The sequence below is a fragment of the Hydra vulgaris genome, chromosome 03 (assembly GCF_038396675.1).
Source record: "Hydra vulgaris chromosome 03, alternate assembly HydraT2T_AEP".
NCBI lineage: Eukaryota > Metazoa > Cnidaria > Hydrozoa > Anthoathecata > Hydridae > Hydra > Hydra vulgaris.
Window position 1 is genome coordinate 31,778,887 of NC_088922.1, and position 13,614 is coordinate 31,792,500.

General features: G+C 27.4%; 1 protein-coding gene across 1 annotated transcript in view; it reads left to right on the forward strand.

Annotated features, from left to right (window-relative positions):
* Nucleotides 1-13,614, forward strand: part of LOC136078089 (isocitrate dehydrogenase [NAD] subunit beta, mitochondrial-like) — a 60,486-nt gene that overhangs the window by 33,054 nt on the left and 13,818 nt on the right. The window contains exons 8-11 of the mRNA XM_065792926.1: nucleotides 5,184-5,253; nucleotides 5,420-5,553; nucleotides 7,791-8,040; nucleotides 8,168-8,262. Of these exons, the coding sequence (XP_065648998.1) occupies nucleotides 5,184-5,253; nucleotides 5,420-5,553; nucleotides 7,791-8,040; nucleotides 8,168-8,262 (549 nt within the window). The remainder of the gene's footprint in view (nucleotides 1-5,183; nucleotides 5,254-5,419; nucleotides 5,554-7,790; nucleotides 8,041-8,167; nucleotides 8,263-13,614) is intronic.

Consider the following 13,614-nt stretch of genomic DNA (forward strand, 5'->3'; position numbering starts at 1 on the left):
CTCTGTTAAGTTCACGGCTTGGCTAGAAAAGTTGGTAATTTTGCTCTACACCATATTACTTTTTTTTTAATAAAGTTTAAGTTATAAAAAAATAGCTTGCAAGTATAACAATCTAGCTATACACACACTGCAAGTCACTTGCTTGGTTAGTTTTACAACCTAGCTTTACACTAATAACTTTTTAAAATCAGTTTTAACAGCAGACAAAAAAATAAAAACTAGGTTTTCAATAACAAGCTTTGTTAAATTTTTTTATAAAAAATGTTTAATGATAAAACAATAATTTTTAATAAATTATGTGGTGTAAGTATGTAAATAAAACATTGTTTTTATATCATTTATTAAATCATTCAAAAGTTATGTTATTTTGCTTATCCAACTTTTGAAATTTTATATGGAATTTTCGGAACAATATTAGTTCCTATGAAAATTATTTATTATAAAATTTTTTAAATTATATATTAGTTTTTATAAAAATCATGCAATTCATGAGTTTCTCACTAATTTGGTTGATTAATGCAATAAAATAATGTTCAAATAAATAAAAGTATAATGATAAATAAAAATATAAATAATAAATAAAAAGTACAATTAGTAACTAAAGTCATAACATACATACAACTTGTAATTGCGAGCTATGAATTTTTAAAATGAAAAATCTAAAGACTATAAATTAAGAACATTTGAAAATATAACATTACTTGTAAATGATTTTTCACCTACTATACCTTGAATGGGATGTGTATCAATTTTTAAAAACAAACTATTAAATAGTTCTTGAACATTCAACATGTAGTTGACATTGAAAAGCCAATCTGACAGGAAACTGATGACATTTCAGAACAAAAGGTAAATTAGAATCTGAGCCCACTGAATTTGAGGAACAAATATCTATTTACCACCAGAAGCCTAATGCAATTTGGGGTTATAAAGTTCTCATTGTTAATAAACTTTTTTTAAAGACTAACTTTTTTAAAGGTATTTACTTTTTTTTTTTTTTTTTTTATTTGTTATTGATAATACCACAAAGGTAGTTAAATGTTAAATAAATGCTATTAATTTGGTTTCAAATTTTTTTATATATTATATAATTAAATTTAAATTACATTTTTAAAATAGCTTGATATAAACAAATTTCTTTCTTTTTTTGACATTTGTATTAGTGATTTAAATATGTTAAATTTCTAATTGTGGCTTTGCAACTAAAAATGATTTTATATTTTTTATTATTGAGTAACAATTAAAAAAATTACATTAATTTATTTACTTTATTTATTTAAAAGTTTAGTTTTAATTTTTAATTTTATCTGAATTTTTTTCACTAGTAAATAGTGCTTATGTTTAACTTTATATTTAAATTGGCTTAGCCCTCTCTCCTTACACCTCTATCAATATTGTTGTTATTGGTGACTTTAATGCTCTTCAGACTGAATGGCTTGGCTCTAACGCAACTGACCCTGCTGGCACTAAAGCCTATAACTTCTGCATTTCTCAATCTCTTACTCAGACATTTAACTTTGTGACTCGTTTTCCTGACAACCCTAATCATTTACCGTCACTCCTTAATTTATGTCTCTGACCCTAGCTTGTGTTCTGTTTCTCCCATTTCTCCCTTAGATGGTTCTGACCATGCAATGATCTCTATAAATATTTCATCTCATACTTCTTTTTTGGATGTACTACTACCCTAAAGCTGACTAGGATTTTTTTTGTGATTTTCTTTGTGACAGTCCTTGGGTTGATGTCTTTTTTCTCTCAGCTGATATATGTGCCTCCTATGTAACCTCCTGGATTCAGGCAGGAATGGAAGCTTTTATTACTTCTCGTCGGTTCCAAAACCACATTCTACTCCATGGTGTTCACCTGCAACTGCTGTTTCTAATCATAATCATTTTCTTCACCTTTTTCAAAAGAACAACTCTTTTGAAAGAACTCTATTAAAAACAGACAGCTATTTACTATTGCAAGAAATTGATGTAAAAAAGTGCTGTCTGATGCTTAGCTCCTTCTTATTCCCAATTCACTAAATCTCACATCTTACCTCAGAAGTTAGGCTCTACAGACTTTTAGAAAATCTTCAACAGCATCATTGACAAGAGTAGGTCTAACATTCCATTTCTCATTCATTGGACTTATAACCTTTCCCAAGGATAAGGCTTTTCTTCTTATTTGACTCTTGAATCTTATAGCCATTCTCTTCCTTTCATTTCAATTAAACAGTTAACCCACTGTTAGAATTCAAATCACTCCAGTTTTTGTTGCTAAAGTCATATCTCAATTAAACTCTTCTATGACTTGTGGTCCAGACAGCATTCCTGTCACAGTCTTGAATAGTCTGCTGTAAGGAAGGTCTTTAAGTCTTTGATCAACAAATTTTTCACATCCCATCTTGAGTCAAATTACTTATTGTCAGACAATCAATAGGGTTTTTCATCCTCTCGCTCTATGGTTGACTTGCCTCTCGCGCTATGGTTGACTTGCTAATCAAGGTTCTATCCTTGGTCCCGTTTTAGTTTCTTATCTACATTAATAATCTTCCTGACAACCTTACATCTAAAGTAATTCTTTGCTGATGACTCAACTTTTTGTCAAGATAAGAGTATCTTGACAAAAAGTCTTCTCTTTTTGATTGGTTAGAACAGGCAGCTGATCTTGAATTTGATCTCACTTCTGTAGCAGATTGGGGCTCACAGTGGCTTGTATATTTTTACTCCAACAAATATAGCAATACTGAGTCCTCTTCTTTATATCTTCTTGAATTATCGTTTACTACTAACCTTTCATGGAAATCATGTATATAATCAATTGCTAAATTAGCATCCGCTAATTTTGCTTCTCTTTATTGTGCTCGCCATTTTCTTACTCCTGATTCCATTCTTTACAAATCTCTCATTCGTCCCTGTATGGAATACTGTTGTCGTATTTGGGCTGGTTCTTCTAATGATGCTCGTTCTCTTCTAGACAATGTCCAAAAATGCATTGTAAATAGAGTTGGACCCAATCTGCAAAGCTTTAGCCTCTTACCCATTCTTGTAAAGTAGCATCTTTTTCTCTTTTCTACAAATAATATAATGGTTGCTGCTCAAAGGAGTTATCATCTCTAGTTCCATCAACTAAAACTCATTCTCATTTGATTCATCATTTAGCTAAATCTTATTTGTTTACTGTCTCTGTTCGTGCATGCTCTAAAAACTTTTATTCATCTAGTTTTTTTTCCCTGCACTTCAACCCTTTAAAATCCTATCCAATCTTCATGTTTTCCTATAACCTACAACTTTCCAAGTATTCTGTCAATGTTTCCTTGCTCAATATCTCTATTCTTTTTTTTCCTAGTAACTCCCAGCTTTATAGTGGTTGCTTGCAGCCTTGTTGGGAGTAAATTAGAATTAAAAAAAAATATATATATATACTATGTTTACAATAATTAAATCCTAAATATTACAATTATAACAAAAACACAAAATAAAACTCTGATCACTACGTTTAAAACATTAAACACAGATCACAAACAGTTTTAAAAATATGGTGATCTGTGTGTGTTACATTACTACAACTACCAAATTTTTGTTTAGTAGTATTATATTAGTTGTTAAAGTTATATTTACTGGTAAATTTGTTAGTTTCTTAAGTAATTTGTCAAAACACACATACGATTTATACTAAGATTAGAGTTGGACCTATAAAATGGGTCATTGTAAGATTTTTCACACTTAATTTATATAAAAATTTATTCCTGTTAAAATCTATTTATTTATATATTATTAGTAAATAATAGAAATTAATTGACTTATTATCATTATTTTAACTATTGATAATTTGACATCTTATTGTAAACTCCTAATAATAGAAAGAGAAGGGAGGTTTGATTAGGCGTATATTAGTTTTATGACTTTATATGACATGGAGCTTATTAAAATCCTTGCACTGTTTATTAATATTTAAAAAATAAAAAGTTCATAAAACTAAAATCTTCATAAAACTAAAATCTTCTTACTTTAAGAAAAACTAAAAGAAAATTCATTATAGTTTTAAATGGGCCATGTTTTTTTGTTGTCTTTTTTTTGCTTTAACACATTTTTTTCAAAACACTTGAAGATGATTTTTCAATATTTTGAGATTACATTTTGCAATTAATAGCAGACAAGTTATTGCAAAATGTTTTTTGAAAGGATTTTTATTAATTTCTTCATAATTCTTCCAAAAATATTCATTCACTAATGTTTATCAGCATCCAAAAAAGAAACTTTGAATTTTTTTACCTTAGGGCGTTTTGAAAAATAAGCTGTGGCAATTGTAAGTAAGTACCATGTTCTCATATACATCATAGAGACCTTCTAAAACTTGCCACATTGGGATCCTTAAGTGGAAAAACACTCTTCTAGATTAAAAAGTTTTCAGAATCTTTCTAGAACCTTCCATTATCTTCCAGAACACTCTAGTACCTTCTATTATAATTCTTCAAGTTTGTTTAAAATTTCATATGAAAGTGGCAAGTTCTTCACCAGAACGTATATATTTAGTGCTCTTAAAAAAACTTTTTTTCTTTTAATACATCAAATATTGGCATATTAGAATTGAAAATAACAGAAATATTTGAAGATCTAGCAACATGACAATCAACATCGACTATATCATCAACTTTATAGCGTTAAGAAGAAAAAAATAAAAATTATTTCTTTATTGGTTTCCTCCACTTTTTTTATTCTTCATTCAAAAAACTTTTTTATTACTTTTCTCATTGGTCAGTGAATTGAATCTAATGAAAGTATATATATAGTCAAATATTTTTTTGTTAAATGAGTTTTAAGAATTAATATTTTCTATTCATTGAAAAAACTCCCATAAAAAACAATCTCATTATTGCATCAAGTACAGATATTTTATCATAATTGTTTAAACTGAACTAAAAATAGCATTAAAAAATAAAAGAACTGATCAAAGAAAAACAACATTCAAGATTTTTTTTTAAAAAGTTTTGAAAAAATTAAAAGTTATTTATTTTTTAAATCTTTGACAATAATTAAACTAAAAATTAATGTAAGAAAAAAAAAACTTTTTTGAATTGTTTCCTTTAATCTTTTTTTTTAAACATATATTACCAATAAATTTGTAAACCTCATGAATACCCTGAAAGTGCATATACATTGTTGTAATAACATAGACATTGTTTTCAATTTTTCTAGACATAAAAACGTAGACATTGTTGTAATAAGAGAACAAACTGAAGGAGAGTATACTAGCTTAGAGCATGAGGTAATAACATTTGTTATGAGTAATAAAAACTATTGTGAAAAGATGTTTTTTGTTCAGAACAAAAACTTAAACTATTTTTTAATTGGTTATTTATAAATATTTTTGGAAAACATTTTCCTTACAATACAGAAAAAAAAAATTTATGTTGATAAACTATTATTTTTAGAGTGTACCTGGAGTAATTGAGATGATAAAAGTGATAACGCGAACAAAATCAGAACGAATTGCTAAGTTTGCATTTGATTATGCTATGAAGCATAAAAGAAAGAAGGTTATTTGTGTGCATAAAGCCAATATCATGTATGTTATAATTTATAAGCTGTTTAACATTTTGCATTAGTGTAGCTAGTTATATAGTATTTTGACATCTATTAAGTAAACTTTACAGCTGGCTTATGTTGTATGTAGCAAAGTATGTTATGTACAACTTACTGTTAGGATTTTTCAAAAATATTTCAAAAAACAATTAAATTTTCAAAAAAACAACTGTTAACTGTTTTTTTGAAAATTCAATTGTTTAAGCTGTTTTTGCATCTATATTGTTTTGGTATATCACTAATAAGAATTATGAAAGTTATGAATTATAAAGAATATGAAATAAAATAGCTTTTAATCAGAACCTTTTGACTTCTTATCATAAAATTTCAAAAAAATCTAAAGTCCACAGAAATGTTGTTCATAATGTAGTGAATCATTTACTGTTGCTCACAAAGAAACAATCTTGTCTCAATTATATAAACTGGATGTAAATGTAAAGAATGCATCTTTATTTAGTTGCATTAAAATATGCCTGTTATAAAAATGAGAAAAATTTTAACAACCTCCATGGACTTGAAAAGTAATTCCAAAGCAGAAAAACCCAATTTTTCTTATTTTTCCTATGCTTGGAATTCAGTTAAAATTTCACAAATTGTTATTTTGATATTTTACAGTTCAGTGGTTCAATCATAGTAGGAATAGAATTCCATTCCATTCCATTCCACGTCAAGATCAAGCTTTATTTTATGTCTGAGGTAAGGTTTTACTTTGTTTATAAAAACACATTTAGAACCATAGAACTGTAAAAAACCTAAAACCTTCTTTTATAAAACAGAATACAAAAATAAGAAATTATTTTATATTGAAAACTCATTCAAAAAATGTTTTTTAATGCCAAACCACCCAAATTAACCTAATATGAAGTATCAAAGTCATGATAATCCATGTCTTCCTGTTTGATAACATCGTTGCTTATGATTTCCGTATCCATTCCATCATATCATTTTTGTTGACCTTACAGCTATCCAAGTAAGTTTTATCAAAACTTTTAACCATTTTTTCTTCTATTCGTTAAAGTAATTTAGTAGTTTAGCTGGTGTTGGCCTTAGTTGTTTCATTGGCTCAGTCATATCAAGAGTTAAACATAAGTCAAGAATACACGCAAGACTAGTTTTCAGAGTTGTTTTGTCATCGCTACTATAAGGATTTAAATTATAAAATAAATTCTTAACATAGCACAGTTTTAAAACAGTTTTAAATTTTCTAAACTGTATAAAATTATACAACAACTATTTCTATTTCATAGAGGGGATTAAGAAATTCTTTTTAAGGATTAAGAAAATATTCTTTTATGAATTGACTTTTAATTATGTAAACTATTTTTAATTCCTAGTCCACATACAACTGTGACAGTTTTTAAATCACATTTTCAAGTTAAATGTGCAAAACCACTTTATCTGTACAAAGTACTAGCATAGCTTCACATCTATGTAACTCAGTGGCATTTAGTCTGCAAACAACTTTTTTCAAACATTTAAAAGATGTTTGAAAAACTTTTTGAACCAAACTTTAGTTTTTTTCATGTCTAGGTCAAATCAGAATGTTTTGCATAAAAATTTTGGTAATTGTAGCCTACAAAAATACCCTTACAAGTCTACCAAGTGTGAGGCTAATCAACAAAATATTTAGTTTTGCCAAATATTTTATACAAAATTAAGTTATTCTTATACTAATTTTATGTTTTTCAGTTTCATCTAATTATATTTGAGTGTTTGAAAGTTAATACCATGTAAATTCTACAGTCCCTTTATTTTGATTAAATTCGACCCACTAACATACTAGAAAAAATGTGAACAAATTATACTGTTCTTACACAGTTAGCTCAATATGTTTTCATAAAAAGTTGAAATGGGATAAAAACTAAGATTTATTTGATTCAATTTGCGATATTTAGGTGAACATATTCAAAATTCTATTTAATGTTTAAATTTCCAATTTGCTGGGTATTAAGGTATGTTGTATATGGCTTGCTGTTTAGTATTTAGTAAAATATGTTTTATTTAGCTATGTAGGTTCAGGACACATTAGGTTAAAACACCTGTTTAAACAACTTGTTAAACAGGTTTTATAGTAAGTAAATATTTCATTAAAAAATAAGTCTGATTGACAATTGATTTTTTAACTTTGAAATTAACTTTGGTTTTGTATCTTACTAAATCACATTTATTAAAATTGAGTATAAGAATATTACATAGAATACTTAATGTTTTATAATACAGGAAACTTGGAGATGGTTTATTTTTTGAATCCTGTAAACGAATATCAAAAATGTATCCAAAAATTGAGTTTGAGGGTATGATTATAGATAACACATGTATGCAGCTTGTTTCCAAACCACAGCAGTTTGATGTAATGGTTATGCCAAATTTATATGGTTCAATTGTTAATAATGTTGGAACTGGACTAGTTGGTGGAGCTGGTGTAGTGTGTGGAAAAAGTTTTGGTAGAGAGTTTGCCATGTTTGAACCAGTAATTTATTAACTTTCTTCATAAATTTTTTTGATTTATAAGTTTTTTGTTTTTTATATATATTTTGTTTTACTTATTTTGACTTTTTCTTAAAAAAATTTCTTTTAAAAACACTTTATTTTTTTAGGGTGCTAGACACACTTATGCACAAAGAGCAGGGCTAAATGTTGCTAATCCTACGGCAATGATATTTGCAGCTTGTGATATGTTGGAACATATACAGTAAATATTTTTATTTTTTATTTGAGGTAATTTATGAAGCAGTCTTTGTGTATGTGTGTTTGTGTGTGTGTGTGTGTGTGTGTGTGTGTGTGTGTGTGTGTGTGTGTGTGTGTGTGTGTGTGTGTGTGTGTGTGTATATATATATAATGGATAATATGTATCTAAGAATGCAATTTCTTAATATATATTGGGCACTTAAATTCTTAAAATGTGGTAATAATCAACTTAAGATAAAGTTACGTTTGTAATATTTGACGTATGTAATCTTTGTGATGAATCGCCCATTCTAGTCTTTTTTTTTTTTTTTTAATAGAACCAAGGTTTTTAACTTTCCATGCAGCGATTTTTTTGTTGCTCATAACCCCAACACCACAACCGCCGGAGGGCAGGGGGCATTATTTATTTTAACTTATTTATAATAACATATATAATAACTCTCATTTTTGCATAAGATGTCATAACATTTATGTTCAGAGGTTGTAAAGTAGCTTTAGCTATAATTTACATTATTACTATTATTATATTGCATTTAATTTAACGGCTGTATTTTTGTAAAACCAATGAACTTGATATAATCTTCTTTTAATTAATTATTTCATTTTCTATTTTATTTACATATTTTAAACTGTTTAAAACAAGTAGAATATTTAGTTTTCTATAAATTTTTAACAGCCAAAAAATTATTTAAAACTCTAACAAAACAATCTATAAATTTGAAACAGTTATAAAAAACTATTAAAAATGATGAAAATATTATCGTGATAAAATGTTAAAACTTAACATTTTCACGAAAACCTGCACAATCACAAACAAGAATGATAATTAAATTCTTATTAAGTAAGTTTTCTTATCTAAGTAACCTTATCAAATTCCCATGATATTTCTATCTATTGCTTTTTCATTCAATGTATTTTTTAATAAAAGTTAGCGTTCACTTTTTTCATTTAATAAATTAAAGCGAAAGAAAAAAATGTGTCTAAATAATAGAATCTTTTACGATCTAATACTTTTTTTGATTTTTGATTTAAGTTTTGCCAAGTAATACGCAATATTAAACTTTTTACGGCCATTTTACGTAAACCATGCCCAATTGGAGTATTATGAATAACATGGTTAGATAATGAAACTGAACCTAATGTTGTTTGTTAATGAATTTGCGTGGCCTCTTTATGTTGCGCACTGCTTTAGTGCGATGCCAGTGAATCTTTTTTTATTGACATAGTTCCTGGTTTGATCCAGGTCATGGAAAACAATTTTGTTTGACTTATCCGTTTTTAAAATTGTTTACATAAACTGCATCATAATCTTATAACTTCATTTCCATTTAAATCATATTCTAACTCGCAATTAAAATGTTTTTCCCACTTTTTAACTGTAGATAATCTGCATCTGTGGTCCATATTTGCATCCATTTATTGCTATTAATTTAAAATTAGCAAGTGTACTAACAAACTTTAAAGTTTTTTTTTAATAACTATTTAGAGTCTATATTGCCTTCTAGTGCTAGTAAATTTACCGATATTTTAAAAAACCGGTAATTCGGTAAAAAAAAAATTATTACCGGGTTCCCGGTAATTTACCGGGTTTTTTTTCTAAAGGCTTAAATAATAGTAATCTAAACACTGAAAACAACAAAAAGCATAACAAATGAATATATTAGTAAAACAGCATCAGTTTGCAGGTCCATCCTTGTTAAAAATAAATAACAAAATAAACAATCAAAAAAAATTTTTTTATATAACAAAATATAATTAATTCATTTATTATACATTAACATTTTTGTATTTTAGCGTAACATAAACAAACATGAACATAAAGAAAACTTCATTTTTAAAATAAAAATAATTAATATAGTCAATTCTTTTCAAGGAGCATAAATTGTTTATTGAAGTAAGCTCTTAAAAAACACATTACATTTAATGTTTCGTCATTTAAACTTGTTCTGTACCTTGTGCCAATTAAACCTGCTGCAGAAAAAGCTCTTTCCGACTTTACACTGGTTGGGCGAACTGCTGAAATATACTTTTGGAGTTTGTTTAAATATTTTCCTTTAATATTTTGTTCCTTGAAATACCCAATTTTTTTCCTGACTATATTTAAAAGACCGAATGTTGTCTTCGGATCACTAATCTCTTCGTGAGCAATAGTTATCATTTTTTTTTTAATTACTAAATCAAGTTTTTCCTTCATTGACATTGCTTGACTTGATGTCGCCACTGCTGATAAAACCGTAGTTGATTCAGTTTCATACACTTGCACAACTTCAGCTTCAGTAGTTTCGGAATCGTTTTTTAAAAATTATTGAATGATTTCTACAATATTTTTTTCCATAACCAATTTACTTGTTGTATTAAACACGCCATAATTATTTTCATTATTTAAAGCTGTACGTGGTCATGGTTCATGAAGATATAAATATATATCAGAATATACGGTTCTTTTTTCACTTATTCGAAATATTAAATCTTGTTTCAATTCATTACTTAAGAAATTATTTTGGTTACTTAGTTCATCCAACATGAAACCAATTGTCAAATCTGCAACATATAGATTCATGTCCCTTGAACAGAGAGCTTCCACAGCTACTTTAACAGGTTGCAAAGCCATTATTATATTTGATACAACATTGAGATCATTTTCTGATAAATCTATATCGGATTTGATATCGATTAGACTCTTACGAACACAATTTTTAATCTCTTAAAAATTGTGTATGTTGATAATGTTAATAATGATAAAAGCAGTATGTTGATAATGTTGGAAGGAATAAATTCTTTTCAACATTATCAACATACTGCTCCACCGTGTTTTTGTGTCAAGGATTAGCGTAAGTTCTTTTTTAAATTCATCCTTAACATGTTTTTGGAGGATGTCATTTTTTGTTGGTGATCTACGGAACATGACAACAATTTTTCGAATTTTTGTTATTATTGGACCTATACTTTCATGTTGAATTGATGAATCAGTAGTTGATGTATGCTCAATAACGTCAAAAACCCCAATATCTTCCATTACATCGTCCTCTTCATCTTCACCATGTTCAAATTCAGTAATAGCCACTTCTTGATTTTCTACAGAAATATTATCTGAAATAGATCTTTTATACAGCACCTTAATAACTGATAACTGGATGCCGTGGGCTAAACAAAGTTGGTGATTTACGTCCAGTAATCTGCCTACCTTTTTCATTACGGCAGCCCCATCCGTAGTAATGGAAATTATATTTTCTATTGCAATACAAAATTCTTTAAGTGTATTTTGAAGATACATTATACATTTTTCAGCAGACATCGATCCTTTAATCCTAACCAATCCGAGATTCCAAAATACATTATCATACGAGTGGACATTCACATTCATAAACCTTCGATTTTTGAGAGATGTCCATTCATCGAAAGTCAAGCTGAATAATTCACCACGGGCTATTCTTTCTGATAATTCTGTAATGATTTGTTTTCCGATTTTGTCACCATACTGCAACACTATTTTCTTAATTGTTTTTGGAGACTTTGGCCAATCATATCCTTTGGATTTAAATAATTGCTGAAGATCGTATAATGTGCAAATCTTTTTAAATGATAAACAATCTTGTGCTGTCAGTCGTGCTAAAACAGCTGGAAATGAGTCATCAATTGTTTTAATAATGTTGAAATAATCAGAAATTTTTGATCTAGAATTTGTATCATTCGTAATGGAAGTTTTGGTATTGATATTAGAACAGCTAGCTTCTGCATCATCATGTTGAACTCTTTTTAGCAGATTAATTTTATGTTTTCTGATAAGGTGATTGTACAAACCACTTGTGCTGCGGCCAGAGCATTTTATTTTTTTTTTGCATACATTGCATATAGCTGAATCGCCAGCTTTCGTACGTAGAAAATGATTCCACAATTGATTTTGTCCGGATCCAGTAGACATCATAGATAAGGCTATTTTTTTAAAAAAAATTCAATATGTAAGTTTTGGAACACAATACAAATATATTCTATAATATAATTTTAAAGACTTTTTGTGAAATACTCAACACAATAAAAATATAGAATATTTGCTTGATTTTCAAAGTTATGTTTTGTGTTTATTTTCAATTTTTTTTTATAATACTTAATAGTTTTATCATCCAGTGCAAAAAACCAAATAATTTTAAAAAAACTCACTAACGCACTATTTAAATTAAATAAAATGTCACCTGTAACTGTAACCAGATGGGACGCGAGCACAAAATAAACTGAATGTAATTATAAATAAACTACATAAACAAATCCTAATTGTATGTAAATATTTTTCTTTTTCTATTAAAAAACGAAAATTTAAGAAAAATCAATCAAGTAGGCTGTATTTTTTTTTAAGAAATGCATATTGTAATATTGTACGAAAACAAAATTCTTTTCCATTATAAAGTTCGTAATTTTTTGCGATTTCAACTGTTTTTTTATAATATGTAAAAAAGTTAGCTTTTTTGTAGAATTTCTCTTTTTAATTAGAAAAAAATGCTACTAATAATTTATTCAGAATTTCCATAAAATTTTACCGAATTACCGGTAAATTATTTGAAAATTACCGGTAAATTTAAACATAATTTTTAACCAATTTACTGGTAAACCGGTTTACCGGTTTTGCTAGCTCTATTGCCTTCCACTACTCTTCGCAAAATAAACTTATAAAAGCATCATTAAATTTGTTCATAATGAATGAGCTAAATCGGAATAAAGCCTTTGAGAATTCGAGTTAAGAAAGTGACTTTTCAACCAATTAACTTTTATTCCTTTTTTCAATCAAAATCTTTTATTTCTTGATTCGAATAGGTATTTAATCGTTTGTTTTTTATAAATTTTTCCTTCCTTAAACAATCGGTCTTTTTCCTGCATTTGAACATTTTTGCTGATTGATTTTCAAAATCTTTTATTTTTCTTTCTTTTACTTTATGCTCCGCCTTAAAAAAAAAATTATCATTACAGAAGTCACTGCAGTTTTATACTGTAAATGAACACTAAATATTCGCGAATAGAGTATCAATCTTTTAAAATAAAAAAAGAATAATCACGAAAAAAAGAAAGATCGCGAAAAAACAAATTTTAAGAAAAAACTAATTGCGAAGGTACAAAAAGTAATCGCGATTCGCGATTGCGATACGCTTAATTCGAGCCCTGTATATATATATATATATATATATATATATATATATATATATATATATATATATATATATATATATATATATATATATATATATATAAAAGGGTGTTTCTTATTTTGGGTTAAAATTTTTTTTTTGTTTTTCAGTGGGCCACTCACTGAAATGGTTCATTTTGGTGAGAAAATAAATGTGTAAAAATTTAAAGGGGAAAAAAATTT